The sequence below is a fragment of the Mauremys mutica genome, chromosome 12 (genome assembly GCF_020497125.1).
Source record: "Mauremys mutica isolate MM-2020 ecotype Southern chromosome 12, ASM2049712v1, whole genome shotgun sequence".
NCBI classification, from domain to species: domain Eukaryota; kingdom Metazoa; phylum Chordata; order Testudines; family Geoemydidae; genus Mauremys; species Mauremys mutica.
In genome coordinates, this window is record NC_059083.1 from 51,883,561 (window position 1) to 51,909,586 (window position 26,026).

At 44.6% G+C, this 26,026-nt stretch overlaps 3 protein-coding genes across 4 annotated transcripts in view; 1 reads left to right on the forward strand and 2 right to left on the reverse strand.

Moving 5' to 3' along the window:
• The window catches only part of LOC123345337, a 716,016-nt gene that overhangs the window by 352,386 nt on the left and 337,604 nt on the right, over positions 1-26,026 (forward strand). The window lies entirely within an intron of this gene.
• Positions 5,987-6,943, reverse strand: LOC123346921 (olfactory receptor 6F1-like). Its single transcript, XM_044984365.1, has one exon. It carries the CDS (start codon positions 6,941-6,943, stop codon positions 5,987-5,989), a length of 957 nt encoding a protein of 318 aa, XP_044840300.1.
• LOC123345338 (olfactory receptor 6F1-like) lies at positions 18,508-18,966 on the reverse strand. Its single transcript, XM_044982130.1, has one exon. The coding sequence runs from the start codon at positions 18,964-18,966 to the stop codon at positions 18,508-18,510; it is 459 nt and encodes a 152-aa protein (XP_044838065.1).

Genomic DNA, 26,026 nt, shown 5'->3' on the forward strand with positions numbered 1-26,026 from the left:
GATCATCAGACCAAGCAAGGAATCCTCTAGGAAACCCCCATGAGGATCACAGAACTGTGATTATTGCCACCGGGCATTAGCAGGGGAGAGAGTAGAAAACAGCTCAGCAGAAGGGACCCAATGTATCCTGGGTGCATGTAACGGGTTGGGACTCACCCCTGCGGTGCCTCCTGCTGGTGTCTCTGGGAATTAGCTCTTTCCAGTGGAGTGCCTCCTCCTGGTGGTGTCCTGTCCGTCGTTCTGTCCTCCGTTGCTGTCTCCGGACCCGCGTAGCTGCATGCTCAGTGGCATCCTCTTCGAGGCCACTGCCCTCCGGCAGTGCCCCTTAGTCTATCTACGCCCCCTTCCGGGGGTCGGTGATCAACAGTCCCACACCCCAGTCACTATGTCCAACCGCCCTCTGAGTCCAATCCCTCTTGTCAGGGATCTGGTGTAGCAATATGGCCGCTCCCTACGGCCAATGGCTGGGTGCACTGCAAGGAGTGAAGGGGGGGACCCAGGCCCGCCCTCTACTCTGGGTCCTGGCCCAGGGACCCTCTGGTGTCAGCCTCGCTGTCCTTCTCTCCCCTTCCGCTCTCTGTTTCCCTGGGCCGTTTCCCCTACGGCCACTTGCACCCGCCCTGGCCTGCTGCAGCCCATTCTCACAGGGAGTGGGGTAATCCGCCCCACTACAGTGCAAAATTACAGATTTCCTTGGAGAGGCCCCAGGAATGGGCTTGGCCATCTGTAGGAACCAGTGACTGAGTCTGCAGCATCCTGTGCAATTAGAGCAGACACAAGGGGCTGTGGGTGCTGCAGAATCTGTAACCATACAGTGAACTTTTACTACAGGCCATGAGCTGTGACAGTGATTTTCAGAGTGACTTCAGGGCATTATGTGCCCAACTCCCGCTGACTGCCCAATGAGAGTTAGGCAACTAACATCCTTAGACCCCTTTGAATATCCCAGACTTAATATACAGAGATTTCTGTCTTGTCCCCTTGTATTCTCATTTTCTTTGCACAACCCTAACCTTAACCGGCCAAATGATTAGCCCAAATGAAGTCCGACATTTTTTAGTAGTACATATAGAAGCCAAAGTGGCAGCTGTGCGAGCTTCCCCCAGTCACCTCTCCCTGGATGTGTGCTTCTACCCTGCCCTGGAGGGACCCTTGCTATATATGACAGAGGATTCCTTTCCGCATACTCCTGGACCTCTCTATAGTAATGGAGAACAAGGGCACAAATATATTTCCAGTGATGTTGACGTTTGTGTGGTGGAGACACGTCTTCTAGGAACCGCACAAAGATCCCTAGTCCATTTCTTAAGGCCACCATGAAGCCATCACAAGGCACAAACTTTGATGCTTATGCCAACATAATCACTAGTGGCCTGGCGGGCGAATGTTCCCTGTGTACCCATAGGCAACAATGAATGCAAGGCTGGCTGTTGAACAGTGTAAAGCTCAGGGATGGATGTTTCTGTTTGGCCAAGGATGAAGAGAAGAGCCATTTGTAAAATCTGACAATAGATCATTTTCCACTTGACAAAGCCCTCAGCTGGCATTTTCAAAGGGGCCTCATTTCCAAAGCTGCCCAGCTACCACTGACTGTCAGATATCTGATGAATAACAGCCTTTCACGTATACCTTGCTAGGACCAGATTGTTCTGCATGATCTAGAGGTGAGGTGGTCCCTATCTCAGCTGAGATGGGAGCCACCCTATATTTTAAAACCTCAAACTCATGAGTGTTTGGCCCTGGGGTCTGTGTGTGGCTGATTTTAAAGAGACAGGGCCATTTGCAGAACCCATTTCTGGACATGGCTGCAGTTTATAAAGCCCTTCAGTGTCAGGAAGGGCTCAGGAATAGTGTTTTGGGATCTATCTCCAGCCTTCTGGGATGATATTGTTAAAGCCTCTTAGGGGATATCAGACACTCAGGGATAGATTCACAAAAGGAATTAGGGCCTGATTTTTTAAGGTATTTAAGCATCTAGTCGTACTTTCAAAACACCAAGGTACACTTTATTTCTATGGGGAAAGAGAGAGGAAGCATATAATGGGAAGGAGAAGATTGATGTGGATGGGGTACATCAGTAAGACTATACAACCTGCAAGTAACACTATCCTCAGGGTGGATTTTTCTGGATTCATGAGTCTGAGTTACTCAAACACTAGTTGGCTCCATTATGTAAAGGAACCCACGTACTTTCATGAGTCATTGTAGGCCTGAAAATGCTTGAGTGTAGTGAGGTGATGAATCAGCCTTCCACCCCCAAGGGTTCTCCCCTTGTACTGGAGAGGGGAGCACAGTCCTATCTTCCCCATCTATCATCTACTCATCAACAAGCTTTTTCATCAGACCCCTTAAGTCAGCTTACATAAATAACATAATATGTTATAAATATATTTTTATATATGTTAATATATATGGCAATATTGTCTGAAAAATTTCATATACACCTCTACCCCAATATAATGTGACCCAATATAACACGAATTCGGATATAGCACCATAAAGCAGTGCTCTGGGGGGGCAGTGCTGTGCACTCCAGTGGATCAAAGCAAGTTCGATATAACGCGGTTTCACCTATAACGTGGTAAGATTTTTTGGCTCCCGAGGACAGTGTTATACCAGGGTAGAGGTGTACTGAATATTTTTTCAATATCCATGCTGAGATACCTTTGATCACTTCTTCAAACAATACCTTAAAAATGCATGATTTCTTGTCATGAAAAATGTTGCCAATTTCAACTAAAAAAGGCCAAATATTTTCAAAGGAAGTACTCTTTCTTGGAAAAATGCCAGGCAGATCTAAGTGAATAAAAGCAACGGTCAGAATCTCCCACCATTCAAGATGTGACCAGCTCATGATCAGCGTGGGGTGTATTTTTGATACTTGCAATATTACATTGTGCATACTTACAACTTCATGGAAACCCTTATGTCATAACTATAAAGGGAAGGGTAACAGCCCTCCTGCGTACAATACTATAAAATCCCTTCTGGCCAGAGACACCAAAATCCTTTTACCTGTAAAGGGTTAAGAAGCTCAGGTAACCTGGCTGACACCGGACCCAAAGGACCAATAAGGGGACAAGATACTTTCAAATCTTGGTGGGGAGGAAGGCATTTGTTTGTGTGCTCTTTGTTTTGGGGATTGTTCGCTCTTGGGACTAAGAGGGACCAGACATCAATCCATGCTCTCCAAATCTTTCTGGACAAGTCTCTCATATTTCAAACTTGTAAGTAATAGCCAGGCAAGGCGTGTTAGGTTTATCTTTGTTTTCTCAACTTGTAAATGTTCCTTTCGCTAAAAGGTTTACCTCTGTTTGCTGTAACTTTGAACATAAGGCTAGAGGGGGTTCCTCTGGGCTCTGTGAATCTGATTACGCTGTAAAGTTATTTTCCATTCTGATCTTACAGAGATGATTTTTACCTTTCTTTCTTTAATTAAAAGCCTTCTTTTTAAGAACCTGATTGATTTTTCCTTGTTTTAAGATCCAAGGGGATTGGATCTGGACTCACTAGGAATTGGTGGGAGCGGGGAAGGAGGGGGAATGGTTAATTTCTCTTTGTTTTAAGATCCAAGGGTTTGGTTCAATGTTCACCAGGAACGTGGTGGAGAAGTCTCTCAAGGCTACCCAGGGAAGGGTTATAGTACTTGGGAGGGAGGGAGATATTCTGGGGGGGAGATAGACAGAGTTTCCCAAATGACACATAAATAATTTGAGTGAGGGCAGCCAAACCAGATCTAAGCTGGTAGTTAAGCTTAGAAGTTCTCATGCAGGTCCCCACATCTGCACCCTAGAGTTCAGAGTTAGGAAGGAACCTTGACATGGTGGCAGAGCGGTGGGATTATTTTAAACCAAAAGCCAGTAAGATTTTTTCCCTCCTTTTTAGCTGTTTAGGAAGCAGAGCTGAAGGCAGAGGTGTTAATTTTTTTAACAAGGGTCTTTGTTAAGAGAAGGCTTCATAGGTTTATTCCCCACTTTGAACTTTAGCGTCCACAAGATGGGGACCTGCATGGACTCCTCTAAACTAAAATCCTAGTTTAGATCTGGTAAAGCTGCCACCAACCAAAAAATATAGTGTTTTGGTACACTCCTTGTTCCCCCAAACCTTCCCTGGGGAACACAGATCCAAACTCCTTGAATCTCAACACAAAGGGAAATAACCCATTTCCCCCACCTCCTTCCCCCCTCCCCTCTCCTAGTCCTTAGGAGAGATACCTGGATTCAAATAAAGAGGGATTCCCTCTCCCCCTTCCCTTCCCCTGAAAATCCAAACAAGGGAAGAAATCAATCAGATTCTAAAAGGAAAAGGATTTTATTAAAAGAAAGAAAGAAAGTACTCTATCTCTGTAACACCAGGATGGAAAAATTTACAGGGTCTAATTTATAAAACTGGAGAGACTTCCCCCCCTCCTTTCTCAAAATAATCAAAGTAACAGCAAACAGAAATAAAGAATTTTACCCAGCAAACACACAATTGCAAATGCAGAAAATTAATTATAAGACTAGTCTGCCTTTCTAATACTCACTATACTGAATAGAAGAAAATACTTCAGGAAAACTTGGAGAACTTGGAGATATGTCTGGCCTCTCTTAGATCCAAAGAGAGAACAAAGACCCCAACAAAGAACACAGACAAAGACTTCTCTCCACAGAGATTTGAAATTATCTTGTCCCTTGATTGGTCCTCTGGTCAGGTATTCATCAGGTTACTGCTTGTTAACCCTTTACAGGTAAAAGAGACCTTAACCCTTAACTATCTGTTTATGACAGAAGGTTTCAAGCTGTGAAGAAGCAGCTAGCTAAAGGAATTTACAAGCTGAATTTTTTTGTTTGTTTGTTTTTTCACTAAGCAGCCCTGAGCTGAGTGCATCCCAGTTTCAGTGAACTGCAGAGGGGGTGTGACCCAGCACAAGAAAGCAGGAAAATGACTACCAGTGAAGCAGCAACTAAACTAGGGGTGTATTTTTGATACTTGCAATATTACATTGTGCATACTTACAACTTTATGGAAACTCTTAGAAAGAAAGATGGAAGAAAAAGTATGTGGAAATCACCCCAAGAGGAAAGAGCTGTGCCATGTTTCATACCTGGTTGTCCCATAGCACAATTCCAGTGTCCCAGGTAGGGACAAGTTTGATACGCTTTTGGACTCCTTTTTTTCATTCTTCCCCCATACAAATGGGACAATATCTGATCAAGTCAAATCTCAGCCCTCTATTCCTATTTGGTAATCCAGGATACCAATTGTAGGGTTCCGGTTGTCCATACATGGTGTTCCAATTCACCATAATTACCTTTTCCACAGTAATACAATCATCTGCACCAGTCCCTTTCCCAGTAGTTTTGAAGCTCAATGCAGTTAGCTCTTGTTGCAAAAAGCCACTAAGATGCTACTGTCGGTTCCTTTCTGGTTTACCTGTTTCACCCCAAAGGCATTGCTAACTATTACAAGATATATATTGCTGCATTTTATAACCTTAGGTCAAGCTAGTATGATTCATAACCTTCAGTCAAGCACTAATAACACTCACACTATTTTATGCAACTCCAACTTCTGCTAGGCCTCACTCTAACCCCTTAACAATTAATGATTAAAACCTAGAGACAGCCTACTTTTAACACATATATTTTGTATTCAATATTTGTATATCCTGTACTTCACATTACAGCTCCAGAACTTCCATTGTTATTTCTATAAGCATGCTTAACAGCTAGATTATATTTTACCCAAACTATAAACCCTCCAAGATCAGATCAGTGGACAACAGTCAATAACTTGACCTCATCCAAGAAAAAAGTAGCAGTTTATTACTGCAAATGAGGAAAGCTAAAAAGCAAAGACATGATCACCTGCACAAAGAAAGTAGATTAGGATTTAAGGTAGGATTTACATTTCTGACTCCCATTTTAAGAAAAACCCTTTTTCCTAATTTTCTACTATATTCAGGACCTTCAGAAATGTTTTGGTCCTTTTGACTAAATTTCTACTACATCCAGTTTGAACGCCTACTGAACATCTTTGACAAGGCAACCTTCACCTCTTTGTTTCTTAAAGTGTAAATGAAAGGGTTTAATATCGGAGTTACAACAGTGCTAAAGATGTTGATTGTTTTATTCAAATCCAATGAGTTCTGTGCAGAAGGCTTGACATACAGAAAAGTGATGGAGCCGTACCAGATAGTCACAACAGTGAGATGGGCAGAGCAAGTGGAAAAGGCCTTTTGCCGGCCTTTGGCCGATGGGATTCTCAAGATGGTGGAGATGATGTAAAAGTAGGAGACCAGTGTTATCACACATGAAACCACAACAACAATGATTGAGATAATGAATGCTGCCAGTTCAATGAGGCTTGTGTCAGTGCAGGAAAGCGCTATCCAGGAATCTATGTCACAAATAAAATGATTGATGATGTTAGGGCCACAGAAAGACAACCTGGCTATTAGAGATGCCAGCACAGAGATAGCCAGGAATCCACACAGCCAAGAGATAAGGGCCAGCCAAACAGTGATGGTGTTGTTCATGAGGGAGCTGTAACGCAACGGGTGGCATATGGCCAAATAGCGGTCATAGGCCATGACAGCCAGGAGGAAGCATTCTGTAGAACCCATGGAGAGGGAAAAAAAGAATTGCAGGAGGCAGACCATGAAAGAGATAGTTTGGCTTGTCCCTAGCATGACACCAATAGCCTTGGGGACACATGCTGTGGTGAACCAGATCTCCAGGAAGGAGAGATTGCAAAGGAAGAAGTACATGGGGGTGTGGAACTGTGGGTGGATCCACACTAAAGCTATGATGGACACATTCCCTAGGATTGTTAGCATGTACATCACAGAAAACAGCACAACAAGGGACATCCGTAAATACCAAGTGCCAGGAAAGCCCAGTAAGATGAACTCTTGCACACTCGTTTGGTTTTCTGTTTCTTTACTGGTCATGAGGTCCATCTGCCAAGAAATAAGAGAACATTGGAGGCAAGCAGTTAAAGTGCTGAACTCAGTTAGATACTACACAAACTTGAATGTTCAAGCGCTGGGCTGTAACACCTTACCCTGTTGTAATGTCTGTCAACGGCCTTGTCTAGATGAAGTGTCAGTGTGTGGCAAGCCAGCGTGTGACTCTACAGTGCACTGTGTGTCAATGTGGGCACTGTTACCACTCACTAAAAAGTTCCCATCAAACTACTCCTGTTTTAAATTACAGTAAATCAAAGCACACTAAGCAACTATTGGTGGGAAGCAGCAAGATTCACACGGAAACTTAAAGCATGTCTAGACCGCACACTTCTTTTGACAGGGTGTATGGCAAACAGTGTATATACAGCTTGCCTGCCCCTAGCATTGGTAATACCCGTGTAGATGGTGAGACACTGCTTTGGCAAGTAGAGTAAACATATGGCACTTCTTTTGCAGGCGTATAGATACATACACAGCTCGTCCCTTTAGCACTGGTATAAATAGCTGTGTATATGGTGAGGCACTGCTTAGGCAAGTAGAGGAAAAACATGTCTGAACCCTGTGGACATTTATGGAAGTAGGTACCTTACACAGCTCTTTACTCCCCAAAGCTGTGTCTCCCCCATCCACAGTGCCATCTTTAGCAGCGTGGTGTCTCACTGCCTCCCCACTGCTGGAGCCTTTCCCTGGCACAGTGAAGTACTCTGAAATCTCCCTCCTGACAGAGTCTTTCACTCCCACATGTAGCTACACACCGCAATGTGGACTCAGCTTCCTCTTCACTGTGGTGCTTAGCTACATCACCCCTGTGCTGCTGAAAGTGTTGTGCAGTATAGACGAAGCCCTGGTGCGTGCTGTAGATGGACAGCCCAACTTGCTGCACACTAACAACAAACAACAAACCCAAACACTCATATGAACCTTATGGCAAAATGACAATTTTTTTTCAACACTAGTGTAATTGTTAACCTTCCAACAATGTTCAGGTGATTGCTAAATATGGAGAGAAGCATCAACATTCCTGTAAGATTTATTTTTTAAGGCTGTTGACACATTTATCATTCATGTAACTTGCTTAAAAATTCCACTAGGTGCGAATCCACCTAGCACTTAGGTGCTATTGAAAATCTTACAAATTTTTTCTTTTTCAGATATTAGCTGTCATCCTTCCCAGCTTCCTGAAACTCTCCTCTATTTATATTTCAGTAACTCCTAGAGACTTCAGCTGAGATCAGGGGGCCATCAGAGTACTGTAGAAACATAGAGTAAAAGAAAGACCTTTCCCTAATGAGATTACATTTTAAATAGACAAAGGGTGGATGGAGAAACAGATGCACACAGATGTCAAGTAATTCACCCAAAGCCAAACACAGCAAGTTGAAGATAGAGGTGAGAAAACAATCCACATGTCCTGACTCCCAGTTCACTGCCCTATGCACTAGATCATACTCTCAGTGAAAGCAATTGGATGATCAATTATTTCTGGATGCCAAGTAGTTTTGGCTGAAAATTTCCCATCAAAACTTGTTTTCAACAAAAAATATTGGCTTTTAAACTAAACAAACATTTTCATGGAAATTGTGTCTTCTCCAACCCCCCAAATTGTTTAATTTTAACCAGTTTTCAGGCAATGATTTCCTGTTTTTTGCTGCTTATCACACATGAGATATGGAGGACACTGAATGAGATGATGAAAGTTGTCAGCTTGACGAGTCTTGTGTCAGTGCAGGAGAGTGTTATCCAGGAATCGATGTCAATAAAGAAGGGAATGATAATGTTAGGGCCACAGAAGGACAACCTGGATATTAGAAATGCCAGCACAGAGATAGACAGGAATCCACCAGCCAAGACCCGAGGGTAAGTTAAGCAGAGACGGTGCTGTTCATGAGATAGCTGTAGCACATTGTATGGCATATGGCCAAATAGCAATCATAGGCCATGACAGCCAGGATGGGAAATTCTGTAGAGCCCAGAGAGAATACAAAATATAGCTTCAGGATGCAGGTGGTGAAAGAGATGGTTTGGCTTCTCCCAAACATTACACCAAGGGCTTTGGGGACACAGGCCATCAATTACCATATCTCCATGAAGGAGAGATTGCAGAGGAAGAAGTACATGGGGGTATGGAGCAATGGGTGGGTCTACATTATGGCCATGACAGACACATTCCCTACAAATTGTTAGAAAGTACATAACTGAAAACACCACTACAATGAAAATCCAAAAAATATCAAGTGCCGAAAAAGCCCAGGAGGATGAACTCCTGCACGCTGGTTTGGTTTTCTATTTCTGCCCCAGCCATAAGGTTCATTTGTCAAGACATGAGTGATCGATCATAAGGCATTTAAACATGTTGAATACTCTTTTTGATGTGCAAATATGCAGCACCTAATATCTTACCCTTTGAGAATACCAATAAACTATCTGCAGATCCACAGACCTGAACCTCTGCCCACATCTCTTAAAACACTTTGAAGATATTTTTCTGAGCTGTGGGATTGTGGGATTTGACACTGCACCTGGCAGACCTGGCTCTTGCTTGAACTCGCTTCACCGGTGAAATTCAAGGGACGAGATTCCAGACTGAAATTCTAAGGGATTTTGACACTTTAGGGCTCTTTTTAAAATCCCAGCTGTAATACTTAGAACCCAGGTTAAAGATAAGAAAGGGGAAGGGAAGCAGGTGCTACTCAACACTGTGCTGTCCTTGTGCAATTTGCAGACTCCTCAGTAGAGAGAAGAGCTCCACTCCTCATTCCTCTAAGGCCCATGAGCGGCCAGTGGGGTGGCTGACCCAAAGGCATCGTTCTGCTGTTGCCGGTCTAGCCCATCAACCCCACTTCACCCACCCGTGAGAAAGCCTCAGGATTTGGCTCACCATGAAAATAACCTTGCTTGGCGCTCAAAAAAAAAGCCTGGGACTTTTAAAATACCTAAGTGACCTAGAGGCACAAGTCCCACTGAAAGTCAACAGGACTTCTCTTCCTAAGCCACATTTGAAAAATACCATTTTGTTTAAACTGAAATCTTTCACAGAAACATATCAGTTTCAACAAAAATTTCATCTGGATGCAATGTTAGGTCCAGGATGGAATTTCTGAACAACATGAGAACAAACTGAAAAGGCCAACTGTATAATCTAGTAGTACAGGCAATTACCTAGGCTATACAAGGCCCGGGTTTGAGACCCTCCTCTGAATCAATCTCAGCTGGGATGTCCATATGAATCTCCCATGACCCAGGTGACTGCCCAAACCACCTGGCTGTTGTGTGGTAGGTTCTTAATCTTCTATTTTTAATGCCATCAATTTTGAAACATCTCATGTTCTCTCTATATCAGACCAAAACAAAATTTGAAACCTTCAGAATTTTTTTTTACAAAATGGAATTCTTCCTTTCTAAGAGAGTTCTAAATAGGCCCTTTAGAAAACCCCACCCCAGATTCTCAGGAACAAGGAACTGACATTGGAAATTAGAAATTATGTTGATTATTTATTGTATGTCTTCAGGTAGAACCTTAAAGTCCCAGCTAGGGGTGGAGCCATATTTTGCTGGGTGCTGCACAGACATAGCTTAGAAGACCGTACCTATTCAAAAAGCTTACAATCTAAAAGACAAGCCAGACAAACAGGTGGAGACAAACAATAAAGAAACAGCTTCCCAGAAATAACAGTAAAATTGCTTCCCAGTTTCCCTTTCATATAACAACCCTCCTCTTCCACTCATCTTCCCTGGGCTCAGCTTTCAGTCAAACCCTTACAGCCTGGGTTAGACCAGAACAATAGCCTAACTAGTTAGGAATCATGTTCCAAACACGGCACAATGCCAAATGCTTAAGAATCAACCTATAAGCCACTCTACTACTCTAGGTACTTCTGCTGCATTGTACAGAGGACATTGCTCCCTGGTGAGGTAGACATCAGTTTATAGAAAAAAGAATGATTGATAGTTATTGTAGCCTGATATTTTCAAATGGGTTAGAGGGAGTCAGTGCAATAGAAGCTGGGTGACTAACTCCCTTATGTAAAAGCAGCAAAGAGTCTTGTGGCACCTTATAACCTAACAGACATTTTGGAGCATGAGCTTTCGTGGGTGAATACCCACTTCGTCGGATGCATGTCATGTATTCACCCACGAAAGCTCATGCTCCAAAACATCTGTTAGTCTATAAGGTGCCACAGGACTCTTTGCTGCTTTTACAGATCCAGACTAACACGGCTACCCCTCTGATACTTAACTCCCTTATGCGTCTTTGAAAATCCCAGCTGTAATACCTACCCTCTCCATTGTAATTTGAATTTATTCATGTGCAGATAACAATACTTAGCACTTGTACAGCTCTTTACATGTGCATAGCAATGTGCAAAGAATGACTATTAATCCACACAATGTGACTACAAACTAGAGGCCTGATTTAAGGCACTTTGGAGTTAATGGTTGACAAGATCAGTATAATTGTTCCCATTTTACAGATGGGGAAACTAAAGCAGGGATGTGAAGTGATCTGTTCAAATCACAGAGACAGCTGAGGATAGAACACAAGAACTGATATTAACACTTCTCTGCAATGTGCAGTGTTCAGAAATAGATCTATCTATCTATCAATCTCCTTCTTTTCTTATTTGCCACTGTTAAGTTACTATACCAGAAAATTCCACAGGTTAATGTATTAGAGCTGCTTGAAAGTTTTCCACCAACACATTTTATCAATGGAAACTGTCTTTATTATGAAACTGAGACTGTTGCAAAATAAATAAGGAAAGAAAGGAGATAATTTGGGAATTGTCATGAAAACAATAACAACGAGAAGTTGTTTCTGGTGCAAAAAGGACAACATATTTTGGCTTAAACCTGAACACTTTTGGCTAACTGAAAACTCATTTGTTTGTTGTTTTTTGACCAATAAACCCTCAAAAAATTAAAAGAAAAATTGGACAAAAATGAAAATGTTTCATTTTTGTCAAAAATTTTGATGTAAAACAATAATTTCCCAAATGGCTCTATTAGTTTTACAATTTACAAAAAAAAATATTTCCTTTTGTTCATTCTGACTTTATACTAAATTAAAAAAGAGGAATAAGATATACTCATTCTTTCAGTACAGGTGTGTTGACTCCTCAATGAGGCAAACTTTTTGAACAGCAATTTTTAGGTAGCTCACATTACAAAGAAAGGCAAACTCATTTCTCAGTACAGTTACTTTAAACTTTGCATCCGACGAAGTGGGTATTCACCCATGAAAGCTCATGCTGCAAAACATCCGTTAGTCTATAAGGTGCCAAAGAATTCTTTGCTGCTTTTACAGATCCCGACTAACAGGGCTACCCCTCTGATACTTACTTTAAACTGTAAGTCCAGGATAGGCTTTAGCTCTCTAGTGGATCTAACTTACCATGTCTTCTGATAGAGCTTGTCAATACAAACTCCTTTCATTCACAATCTTTTTCTCTTTGGATGATACACAATAGCACGGTGCTGAAAAATAGTGCATCATAAGATGGTATATCTTCCTTTCCCCGCAACTAAACGTATAGCAAATACAGGAATATTTCACACGTGGTTTACATTTACATCACAGTCATTTTACACCACTGTAGCAGTGTAAAGGGGCCTTAAAATGTGTGTAATCAGTATAATTCACTCCAACGTTAGCCCCCATTCTACTGCCAGAGTGGTATGAAGTGTTGTTAGCATAAAGGAGAATCTGCCTCTTCAAAACAAAAAGACTCAGGCAAATTTTGTAGATTTTGACATTGACAGGAATCTGTTTCCATCATCATCCAACTAGCTTTACCCCTACCTGCCTTGTAAATGAACTGCTGCTCAAATTGGCTGCATGAGGGGGTTTGTTTTGTACTCCACCCTCACCTCCCCATCACCCCTGGGATATTAGATCTCAACAGAATTTCACAGACTTCCCTATGTTATGTATCAGACTTTGCTAAATCAGGCTGGTCTCCTGGTGAAAGCATGGTACTGGCAGCCTGGAGACCAACATTCTAGCCCTGCATTTGCCAATCTGTTGCTACACAGCAGGAGCTTTGGTGTCTTAGTTAAGCCCCCACCCAGCCTCATTTCCCAAGCTTTAAAATAATGGCAAATGCCAAAATTGGACCCCTTCGACTTGCTGAACACAAACAGACAAAGAGCTGGACAGAGGAAGCTCCAACGGTGAATTTTATTGGTTCTACAAAGCTAAGGAAATATGTTTCATATACTTAACACCATCTTCTGGCACCTAATCAATTCCTCATTTACATATCTAAAGATATAGAGAATTCCTTTAAGAAAGGGAAGTAAGCTGCATCTAAAGGAGGAATTGTGCCTTGGAGCGGTGTCTCTGAAACAGACAGTAAAATGTTCAAGAGTTTCCAAATTTGTTAGTCTCTAAGGTGACACAAGTACTCCTCATTCTTTCTCCTTATAGTTAGAACGTTCTTCCTAATAGCTAACCGCAAGCTCCCTTGCTGCAGCTTAAACCTATTGCTTCTTCTCCTATCTTCAGTGGACATAGAGAACAGTTGATCATAGTCATCTTTCAGCTCCCCCCTTGATCTTCTTTTCTCAAGAGTAAACATGCCCAGTGTTTTTAACCTTTCTTCATAGGTCAGGTTTTCTAAACTTTTCATAATTTTTGTGTTGCTCTTCTCTGCTTGCTCTCCAATTTTTCCACATCTTTCCTAAAGTGCAGCACCCAGAAGTGGAAATAGTAATCCATCTGAGGCCTCATCAGCACTGAGTAGAGGAGGACAATTATCTCCGATGTCTTACATACAACATTCCTGTCAACACACATCAGAATGTTATGAGCCTATTTTACAACTGCATCACATTGTTGGCTCATATTCAGTGTGTGATCCCCTATAATCCCCAGATTCTTTTCAACAGTACTAACACTTAGCCAGTTAGTCCCCATTTTGTAGCTGAACATTTGTTTTTTCCTTCCTAAGTGACGTACTTTGCACTTATCTTTACTGAATTTCATCTTGTTCTTTTCTGACTAATTTTCCAATTTGTCAAGGTCCTTTTGAATTCTAATCATGTCCTCCCAAGTGCTTGCAACCCTTACAAGCTTGCTGTCATCTGCAAAATTTATAAGCATACTCTCCGCTTCATTATCCAAATTATTAATGAAAATACTGAATAGTACCAGACCCAAGACTGACCTCTGTGGGACCCCACCAGATTCACCCTTCAAATTTGACAGCAAACCATTGATAACTACTCTTTGAGTATGTTCTTTCAACCAGCTGTTCACCTACCTTATAGTAATTTCCTCTAGACCACATTTCTTAGTTTGTTTATAAGAATGTCATGGACACCGTGTCAAAAGCCTTACTAAAATCAAGGTATATCCCATCTACTGCTTTCTCCCATACATCAGGTCAGGAATCCTGTCAAATAAATTAAAAGTTTTATTTTTAATTCAATAAACCCCTGCGTTTTACTGGCTAGGTGAGCACAGTGCAGCATTTCTCAAATCTCATCTACCCAGCAACAAGCTTGCCTCTCTTTATCATCAGATCTCTTAAGCAGGGTTATATATATAATAGAATATGTTATAAACATATATGTTAGACACACACACACACATATATATCAATAGTGTGTGAAAAATGTCATGTTTTTTTTTCAATATCCATTCTGAGATGTTTTGATCATTTTTTCAATCAATTAAAATATATATAGAAAAAATGCACAAATTCTTGTGATGAAAAATTTTGACAGTGTTGACAATTTCAACTAAAAAGGGCCAAGTATTTTCAATGGAATTACTCTTTCTTGGAAAAATGCAAGGAAAATCTAAATAAATAAAAGCAGCGGCCAGAATCTCTCGCCATTCAAGATGTGAACTGCTCATGACCAGAGCAGGGTGTGTATTGGTGGGTTTAAGACACCAGTTTAACTACTCAATCCCGGGCCCCCTGTTTGGGGGGCTGGTCCCGAATGTAAAGTAAAGCCATCAAAATCCTACTTTCATGTGTGTCAGATGCCAATGGCCTTCATGGGCTATTCCAAAAGCAGGGAAGTGGCCAGACATATGGATATCTTTGCCATGTTCTTCTTCCTGAGCAGCAAGAGGTGGGTTGGGTAGGAGTCATGACAGCTGTCCCACACAAGTGGATCAGAAGGAATATTCCAGGGGACAGATCTGCTGTTTTAGGGGTGTTGATCACTATCTATGGGCCAGATCTTGAGCTGGTATAAATATGATCTATTCTGAGGGTGTAGAGGTGGGAATCAAGTGGCTTTTTCCAGGCTCATTGCACAGGTGTGAATTTTTCTCTCTGGCATTAAAATGCCATTTAACATGTATCCCTGGAGTGAAATCCTGGTCCTATTCAAGCCAGTGGGAGTGAAATCCTGGTCCTATTCAAGCTAGTGGGAGTCTTGCTATTGACAACAGTGTGGTCTGGTTCGCCCCTGGAGTCTTAAAATTCCACATCCATGCATCCACCTTTTGGAGACACCTCACAAGTAACTCAAATAGTTTCATCCTGAAGGAGAGGAAATCCTGTGTCTATTTGTGGCTGGGAATTTGAAAATCAATGGTGTTAAGCACATAGGTGCTTTGGAAAATTTCACTAGATACCTAAATACCTTAAAAAGCTGGTCCCCTATTAGTAGCTACATAGAGAAGTACATCACATAATGGAACAGGCCACCCAGATACCCAGAAAGAATGTGCTTCAATACAGAAATAACATCCCCTCTTGAGTGCACATCCCTAGTTGTCAGCTTACATCCCGCACTGGAACCCATATGGGGTATAATCAAACAACTACAACCCATACTCAGTGGGGACCCCATCCTGAAATAAATCTTTCCTGAACTCCCTCTCCTGGCCTTCAGAAAGCTCCCTGTCCTCTCCTAGCTCATCATCGGAAGCAAGCTGCTCAGAAACCAAGAAACACCAACTCAACCAGATCCTGCAAGAAAAACAGACGCAAAACCTGCAGACATATCTCTACTGCTACAATGATAATGCCTCCCACAACACACTTGTCAAGATCCATGGATCCTACATATGTCTATCACAAAGTGTGGTGTACTCAGGGCCGGCTCCAGGCACCAGCTGAGCAAGCTGGTGTTTGGGGCAGCATATTCTATGGGGCGGCATTTCGCCCAATCCTAGGGCAGCACGGCTGGGGTTTCTTTTTTTTTTGATTTGCCGCTCCAGTCGCCCTGTAGGGGGCGCAGTGCGGAGGAAGGGAGCGCCCTGCAGCAAACTGGGTAGGGCAGCCCCTATTCTTCCCTCTCCGCCGACTGGAGTGGCGCGGAGCCCTTCCGGCAGGCGGCACAGTGGTCGGGACCGTGGGACAAATGCCCCTCTGAAGCCCAGGCCGCCCCCCTGCTCTCTCTCTCACCTGCTCCCTCCCCTTCCTCCCCGCTAGATTGGGTGCGCACTCCGCTGCACGTCAGCAGCACAGGGAGTCCCCCTGCACCCTGGCTCTGGCTGCCCGGCAGGGTATTTTTTTTTTTCCCCCTTCTTTGCCGCTCCGGTCGCGCCAGGTTTTTTTTTTCCCCCCTGATTTGCCACTCCGGTCATGCCCCAGGTTTTTTGTTTTGTTTTGTTTTCTTTCCCTGCTTTGCCATTCCGGCCATGCTGCATGTCCTTCCCCCCGGCTTTGCTGCTCCGGCCGTGCCACAGGTTTTTCCTTTGTTTTGTTTTTTCCCCCCTCTTGCTTTCCCGCTCCAACCATGCCCCAGATGTTTTTGTTTTGTTTTATTTTCTTTCCCTGCTTTGCCGCTCCGGCCGTGCTGCAGGTGCCTCCCCCCCCCCCCCCGCTGCTCCGGCCACGCCGCAGGGTTTTTTGTTTGGTTGTTTTTTTCCCCTCCTGCTTTGCCGCTCCGGCCGCGCCACAAGATTTTTTGTTTTGTTTTCTTTGCCGCTCTGGCCGCACTGCAGATATCCCCCCTGACTTTGCTGCTCTGGCCGCGCCACAGGTTTTTTTGTTTTGGTTTGGTTTTTTCCCCTCCTGCTTTGCCGCTCTGCCCCCCCCCCCGTTTTTTTTTGGTTGGGGCGGCAAAAAAGCCAGAGCCGGCCCTGGGTGTACTTCATCCAGTGCACTAAATGCCCCAATAGCAACTATGTGGGTAAAACCAGACAATTACTACACTCATAAATAAACTCATGCAGGAAAAATGATAAAAGACAAAAACACCACATCACCTGCGGGTGAACACTTTACACAAAGTGATCACTCTATATCTGGTCTATCAGTCCTCATCCTCAAAGGAAACCTGCACAACACTTTCAAAAGATGACCCTGGAAGCTTGAATTCATAATTTTGCTAGACACTAAAAATCATGGTCTTAATAAAGACACTAGATTTATAACTTATTACAACAATGTGAAACCCATTAACCTCCCTTTGTGTCCTTTCATCGGGTGACTCCTGGTTTTTGTATTGTGGGAAAGGGTAACTAACACTTTTCAATTCACTTCTTCCACACCTTTCTTGATTTTCTAAATCTCTATTATATCCCCCTTAATCATGCTCAAGTACTCCACCTAGGAAGTAACAATCAGTTGCACACATACAATATGGGAAATGACTGCCTAGGAAGGAGTACTGCAGAAAGAGATCTGGTGATCACAGTGGATCACAAGCTAAATATAAGACAATAGTGTAACACTGTTATAAAAAATGCAAACATCATTCTGGGATGTATTAACAGGAGTGTTGTAAGCAAAACACAAGAAGTAATTATTCCTCTCTACTCAGCATTGATACAGCCTCAAATGGAGTATTGTGTTCAGTTCTGGGTGCCACATTTCAGGAAAGAGGTGGACAAATTGGAGAAAGTCCAGAGAAGAGCAGCAAAAATGATTAAAGTCTAGAAAACATGACCTATGAGGGAAGATTGAAAAAAAACGGGTCTGTTTAATCTGGAGAAGAGAAGGCTGAGAGGGGACATGATAACAGGTTTCAAGTACATAAAAGGTTGTTACAAGGAAGAGGGAGAAAAAAAATTATTCTTAACCTCTGAGGATAGGAAAAGTGGTGTGGGGTACGGCAGCGGGCTCAGGGCAGGGGGTTGGGTGTAGGAGAAGTGCGGGTTGCAGCAGGGGGCTCAGGGCAAGGAGTTGGGGTGCAGGGTGCAGGAGGGGTTTGGGCTCCGGCCCAGCGCCGCTTACCTGGAGTGGTATTAGGGTGGCAGCAATGCACACAGAGGCCAGAGCAGGCTCCCTGCCTGCCTGTACTGGCCCTGGCCTGGCGGTGCTTTAGCCACTGGAGGAGGGGAGCTCCGCACGCTGCTCTTCCTGTGTGTGCCTCGCCCAAAGCTCCCATTGGCTATGGTTCCCCATTCCCGGCCAATAGGAGCTTCGGGGGAGATACCCACGGGCAAGAGCAGCACACGGAGCCCTCTGCCCTCCCTCCCCTAGGGGCCGTGGGGATTTCTACTAAATGCAGACCATTTGAAAACCACTTTACATCCCACTGATTATCTTTTCCAGGGCTCGCTTCACCTCTTTGTTTCTTAGAGTGTAAATGAAAGGGTTTAATAGAGGAGTTACAATAGTGGTAAAGATGTTGACTATTTTGTTTTAATCCAATGAGTTCTGTGCAGAAGGATTGACATACAGAAAAATGGTGGAGCCGTACCAGATAGTTACGACAGTGAGATGGGCAGAGCAAGTGGAAAAGGCCTTTTGCAGGCCTTGGGCTGAGGGGATTCTACAGATGGTGGAGATTATGTAAATGTACGAGATTAGAGTTATTGCACATGAGCCCAGGAGGACATTAATAGAGACGATAAAAGTTGCCAGCTCAACGAGTGTCGTGTCAGTGCAGGAAAGTGCTATCCAGGAATCAATGTCACAGAAGAAGTGACTGATAATGTTAGGTCCACAGAAAGACAACCTGGATATTAGAGATGCCAATACAGAGATAACCAGGAACCCACACAGCCAAGAGATGAGGGCCAGCTGAGCAGAGAAGGTGCTGTTCATGAGGGAGCTGTAGCGCAATGGATGACATATGGCCAAATAGCGGTCATAGGCCATGACAGCCAGTATGAGACATTCTGTAGAGCCCAGTGAGAATATGAAATACAGTTGCAGGATGCAGCCGATGAAGGAAATGGTTTGGCTTTTCCCTAACATGACACCAATGGCCTTGGTGGCGCAGGCCGTGGTGTACCAGATCTCCAGGAAGGAGAGATTGCAGAGAAAGAAATACATGGGACTGTGGAGCCATGGGTGAGTCCACACTAAGGCTATAACAGACATATTGCCTACTATTGTAAGGAAATACATAATTGAAAACACCACTGCAAGGGAAATCCGAAAATACCAAGTGCCAGGAAAGTCCAGGAGTATGAACTTCTGCACGCTGGTTTGGTTTTCTATTTCTGCTCCAGCAATGAGGTCCATCTGTCAAAACATGAGGGATTTATAAGGCATTTAAACAAGTTGAACACACTTTTGGATGTGCAAATATGAAGCATCAAATACCTTAGCTTATCAGGGCACCTATAAAATATTTGCAGCTCCACAGCCGTGAAACTCAGCCCACATCTCCTAAATCACTTTCATGATACCTATCTGGGCTCTGGGATTGTGAGATTTAACTCTGCATCTGTTACACCTCACTCTTGCTTGAACTCACTTCACTGGTGAAATACAAGGAAGGATTCCATGCTGAAATTTAAGGGATTTAGGTACCTTAGGGCTCCTTCTAAAATCCCAGCTATAATATCGGGAACCCTGATTAAAGCTAAGATCAGGGAAAGGAAGCAGTTGCTACTCAACATCATTCTGTGCATGTGCAACAGAGAAGAGAGCTCCACTCCTTATTCCTCTAAGACCCAATACGTGAAATATTGTGGCATGTTATTCACAATGTTTGAATTACATAGGACATAGGACAAAGTTAAGGAGCTCAAACTTCTGAGTGCACAGCCAAAGACAAAGGAGGCAAACAGTCACTCCGTGTCAGGGCCCCATACATGTCGCTTCTATGATCAGCTGCATGGCATTCTAGGGGGGGACCCTACCACTATCCCATCACTGACCATGGACACCTGCAAGGGGGGAGTCTCATGCAACAAGGAAGAGGATTTTGTGGATGAGGAAGAGGAGGAAAATGTGCACCAGGCAAGCGGTCAATCCATTGTCCCTGGCAGCCGGGACCTTTTCATCACCTTGGATCCAATACCCTCCCAAGGCAGGATCCCCAACCCTGAAGCCGGAGAAGGCACCTCTGGTGAGTGCACATTTGTAACTAAAGTACAGGGTTTAAAAGCAATAATGTTTAATGTTTGATTTGCCCTGAAGAATTGGGATGCATTCGTTGCCAGCACAGCTACTGGAAAAGTCTTTTCACATGTCTGGGATAGAGCGTGAATCCTCCAGGGACATCTCCATGAAGCTCTTCTGGAGGTACTCGGAAAGCCTTTGCAGAAGGTTTCTGGAGAGGGCTGCCTTATTTCATCCTCCACAGTAGGACACTTTACCATGCCAAGCCAGTAGCAAGTATTCTGGAATCATTGCAGCACAAAGCGTGGCAGTGAATGGTCCTGGGTTTTGTTCGCATTCAAGCAACATTCGGTCTATATCTTTCTGTGTTAGCCTCAGTAGAGTGATAACATTCATGGTCACCTGGTTGAAATAGGGGAATTTTTGTAAGGGAACAGTAAAAGGACCCCTTTCATGCTGGGCTGTTTGCGCTTGGCTAAAAGGGATCATCCCAGAGAATAGCCACGTGGTGGGATGGGGGTAGGTGTGTGCTGCACATGCACCCAAAAACTGCAGCCCCTCCTTTTAAATGTGAAACCCAATCCATTGCTTGCTCTGGAAAAGGAGGGCGCTGCAGTTTGAAAACATTCCCACATGTTATGAAGGCATAAGAAGCCAACCCTGCATACCAAAAGGCTGAACATGGCTGTTGCATCGCAGAGGAGCATGGACAGAGTCTGACAACCCATGTGATCATAAGCAGAAAGTTCTTTATTTATTTCCAGCATGCTCTTATATCCCATTATGGCAAGCAATCAGACAGTTGCTAATTGGTTAACAAAATTAACACAGCCACAGCTGTAACCCCATAGGGTAATTATTATCCTAACACCTGTTTGACTTATCATCCTATTTACAATTAGCTGGCCGCTCAAGGCCAGCCCTTTACACACAATTCCCAGCGTAATCGGCTCGTCCCAGAAGCCTAAACAATCTCAGCATTTCACACTCCATTGCCAACACCTCCCCCCTCTACCCAAAATCAAAAAGGAGGGAAAGAAAAAAGGGATAAAAACATTAGCAAAACATTTCCAACTTATAACAACATAACACCACAATCTATCACAAGCCAAAATTAAAACTTTATAAAGCCAACCTATATAACCATGCAATTCTTAACATAACCCCAACAACACCAAACAAAAACAAAGCACAACAAATAAATGGTGTAAATTCTACAGGATTCCCCCCTACTCAATAGCACACCAACTTGTGGCAAATTTCTATTACCAAATCATCCCTCAGATGTCAGGCGATCAAACTGACACTGAGGGAGGGGGGGTCCTAGAAAAAACACAACATAAACCACATAAAACGCAAAAAACAATTCTGGCCAGAAAAAAAAAACAAACAAACACCACAAAACAAAACATAAAACACATAACATAAATTTAACTCTGTAAATAAATGCATGGTACATAAAATGCTATGCAGCTAACACCAATTTTCTTAATATCTAAAAAACAAAACAAAACTACCCCTACTGGGCAAGCAATCATTACATACAATATACAAATACCCTTAGTACCATCAGGCAAAAAAAAAGGAAAATTACATCATCAATAAAATCATTTACAGTAATACAATTGCATCCTGACTTACTTCTAAATTCAACCGCTATTCCCTCCAGCAACCACAGAATTAACTTTGTACTCTGCCTAACATTACTCGCTAGTAGTTAATTACCTTTTCTATCAACTACACCCTCAAGGTTATCAACCAGTATTCCAAGCTTGTTGTCTGTTGCCCGCCGCCTGGGCCCGATCCTTTTTTCCTCTTCAAGTTCTCTATCTATTGCGTGCCTGCCTGGGCCCGATCCATATTTCCTCTTGCTAAACCGTACTAGCCCCTACCTTTCTGGTATCTTCTGTGAACAACTATCTGTACTTTCCCACCGTGGGGGCTACATCAAATATCAAACAATCATACAACTGCCAATAATCAGTACATAATACAAAATTTACAAAAATCTAAAAAGGCTAACAAAAGCACTTTACATAAAGGTATTTTGGGTCACATAAATTCAAAGCCATTCTCCCAAATTACCTAAATTTATGCCTACAACTCCCCCCTTTGAGAATACTCAACAAACCTTTCGGCTGAGTGTTCTCAAACTTCAAAAACAAAGGTAACCAAGCTCCAGAGAGCCGGGGCAAGTAATGGGGGGGCAATCAATCATTACTTAGAACACACAAATACCCTATACATTCAGGCAAAGCAAAAATTTATCCCAATTAATAAATCATTCAGGGAGGATCAAACAGAAAGAATCCTGGCATAGCAAACAAGCAACTATCCTCCAGGGGCCCAGGTTGTGTACATCTTGTGGCTCTTTCAGACATTCCATCCACCACTGCAGCAGACATCTCTGATACTAACACAGTTGCAATTGCTTCACTGCTACTGCTTGCAGCCTCAAATCCCGAATGAGCAGTGGTAACATCGTGGACTAGTTCAGGAAATAATACTGCAGGCACTGCTTCTAAAGGCTTTAAAATTTTAGCTGAGGTTTCCATAGATGTTACAGTTTCTGCAATGATTTGTTCTTCAATTGCTGCAGCTGTAACAGGCACAAATGTTTTTTGAGCCCCAGAGCTTCCAATACTAAAAATGGGTGAGCCAGTATCTGCCAGCTGCACAGCTAAACTCTCTTGCTGCACTGGAGCTGAATAAAATTTATCACCGTTTGCAAATTCCAATTTTCCAAATTCAAACAAATCCTTTTCCACTTCCGTCCTTAGCTCAAACTTGGTTTCCTTTCGCTGATTGTCATTTGAGCTTGTCGCAGTCAGTAGAAATGTTTGTTTTGCTTCCATAGGCTCCTCTTCGTCTCCCTTTCCACACACAGGCAGTTCTTGAGGACACATGTCGCTCTGTAGAGGGGCCCCATTTACAACTGCCCCTGGGCATTCTGATACTAGGTTAGATGGCGCATCTCCTACATCATTCTGCATGGGGGCCTCAGCTGCAACCGCTTCAGTGTGCTCTGATTCCAAGGTAAACACAGTATCTTCTACCTCTGTCGTCCCAGGTGCCTCAGTTACCCCACTCTGCATTGCATCCCCAATAAAAGCTTCCTGAGTGATTTGCCGCCCATCGGATCCCTGAAGCCGAGCAGTTCGGGTGGGCTTGCGCAAAGTGATGTCCATAGCAAAGGCAGTTTGGGGAGGGCCAGTGGATCCAAACCCTCGAGACCCACGGTCAATCGGGGTCGATCGGGGCACACATCCCTTGAAAGGTATTAACTGAGCAAGACGTGTACCAGCAGTTATAGTCACAGGGGGACAGAGGGCACGTACCATTATCCCAATATTCCCCGTATAGTCGGCATCAATAAGGCCAGGCAAAACAAAAATACCTTGTTTCGATGTTGACGAACGGCCAATCAAAAGGGCACTCAGTCCAAATCCTAATGGACCATCGATGTTGGAAGGAAGAACTTGAACCTCGTCAGTCTCCAAAACTACATCTGTCGCTGTGGCCAAGTCCACTCCGGCACTGCCACGGGTTGCTCCGGTGAGGTGTTCCAGGCAGCCGGGTTGGCGGGTGGAGGCACTTGTATCGTCGCGCTCCTCCGAGGGGCGCTCCGCGATCCGTTTCCCGGCAGCGGTGTTCCATCCTTCGTGTAACGCGCCCCACAGTCGGCGGCGGGATGTCCAAACTTATCACATCGTGTGCAAGCGCCAGTTGCAGCTTTAGGTGACACATCAGAGGCCCGCTGCCCATTTTGCATAGGGCAGTCCCGCCGGAAATGCCCGGGTTTTCCACAACCAAAACAGGGGCCGGCTGGCCGGGTCGGTCTTCTAGCCCCCCGCTGTCCCCCGAGCAGGGGTTGTAACGCCACGGCCAGTGCAGAGGCCTGTGCCTTAGCATGAATTGCTGCCTTATCCGTCTCCTCAAGCATAGCGGCCCTACCACATGCCTCAATCATTTCCATCAGGGTTGCAGTCTTGGGCAAGGTGGCTAATATACGGCGGCAAGTGGGATTTGCATTTTGGGTGGCAAGATCAAGTCCAACTGCAGTTCTGGCTTCTGGCGTCAGATTGGGAGATTTATCAATAGCCTCTCGAAGGCGATCCAAAAAGGTGGAATACGGTTCCGATGGGCCTTGTGTAATTTTAGCATAGGGAGGGACCGGCTTTCCCATTTGGGGCACCGCTTTAAAGGCAGCCAAAGCTAGTTCCTGTGATTGCTGCAGGATCCGGGGCTCAAGGCGAGCTTGCAAGTGCGGGTCAACAAAGCGACCGGCTCCCAAAAACATATCAGCAGTGGCCACGCGCCGAGGATCACCATCCGGTAAATCCAAATTGCGGACAAGAGCCAAGTCAACTCTCTTAGCCCAATCATCTTTCCACAACAGTTTCTGTGTAGGTGTAAGAAGCATGTCAGCTAGCTTAATCGCATCGTACGGACACATTGCTTGGCCAGCAAATATCTGTTCAATGATAGACTGTACATACGGATTATCTAGTCCATAAGCCATGATCGATTTCTGTGCCTCACGGATCAACTTCCAGTCCAAAGGGGCCCACCGTCTATGATTAGGGTGTTGAGGGTCTGGCGTAATCACCGGAAAGGCCTCAGGTGTTAGACCTTCAAGGATGGCTTCTCTTAAAACCCCATGCCAGCGCTGTACCGGATCCGGAGGGTCCCCAGTTGGAGGGTCCCCGGGGCCAGGCGGGGCAGGGGGGCGAGTCGAATGAAAGCACTTGTGAAGATGCGATTGCGATGATCCAGGTGGAAAACCTTCCAATTGGTCCAACTTGTCACATATATGCTGCAGCTGTCGACCCTGGCGCTCCATCTCCTTATAGAAGGCATCAGACTGAGTAAACTGAGTAAACTTAGTCAAATCGGGATATGGGTTCGATGGCACATGTTCCACCCGAGCCTCCTCTGTCCCCCCGCAATCGTGGCACCCCCAGGCCCCGTGGACACGGCATGGCTTTGGAGGGGGTGCATACGGCAAGGCTGTCTCCATAGGCTCGGGCGTATCGGGGGGTAACGGGACCGTAGCAGGATCAATCATGTCGGGGCCGATAGCCACATTGGAGGGTAGTGGGGCCGTAGCAGGGGCAACATCATCCATGGGGAAGGGGTCGGAAGCCAAAGGTATCACCGTGTCCTCACCACCGAAAAACTCTCTGGCTCCAACCGGCAACACAGAAGGCATTCCGGGCGTTGGGCGGCAAAGCTCAGAAAGGGCCGCCTGCACTCCTGCCTCGGCCGCGAGAGTTTCCACTATCTCCTTCGCCTTATTCCATACTGGACTCAGGGAGAAGGCCTCCTTATCGCCCCGAGCCACCGACTTCCAAAGCTCGGAGCCTAGCCGCTCCCAAACAGTTTTATCAAAAATTGTACTTGGTTGAACAGAAAGTCCCCTTCTCCGTCCCCACCGCAGCAGACGGGATAACGTATTAGAGGGGAGCTTCTCTCCCTGCCGCTCCGCGATGCGCATCAAATATTCATGCACCGTCCTTTCTTCCGCTGATGCAGCGGTTCCCATGTTAGCTGCTCACCTCTGGGCTGGGGTGTGCCTCCCTTTTCAGACGCCCTGCGGCTTGCCACTCGACACTGAGCTCAGGTGCGCCCCTCTTTTTGGACGCCCTGCGGCTCCTAGCCGCTCGACACTGAACTCAGGTGCGCCCTTCTCTTCGGACGCCCTGCGGCCGCCGCTCGACACTGAGCTCAGGTGCGTCCCTCTTTTCGGACGCCCTGTGGCTCCTAGCCGCTCGACACTGAGCTCAGGTGCACCTCCTTTTCTTCTTTTCAGTTCAGGCCACCAACACTATCCTCATTCGATACGAATCACGTCGGGGTCACCATT

What these genes read in the sequence shown, in the direction of transcription:
- LOC123345338 (XM_044982130.1), bottom strand. Translation starts at nt 18,966, where the DNA reads ATGGCCTATGACCGCTATTTGGCCATATGTCATCCATTGCGCTACAGC.
- LOC123346921 (XM_044984365.1), bottom strand. Translation starts at nt 6,943, where the DNA reads ATGGACCTCATGACCAGTAAAGAAACAGAAAACCAAACGAGTGTGCAA.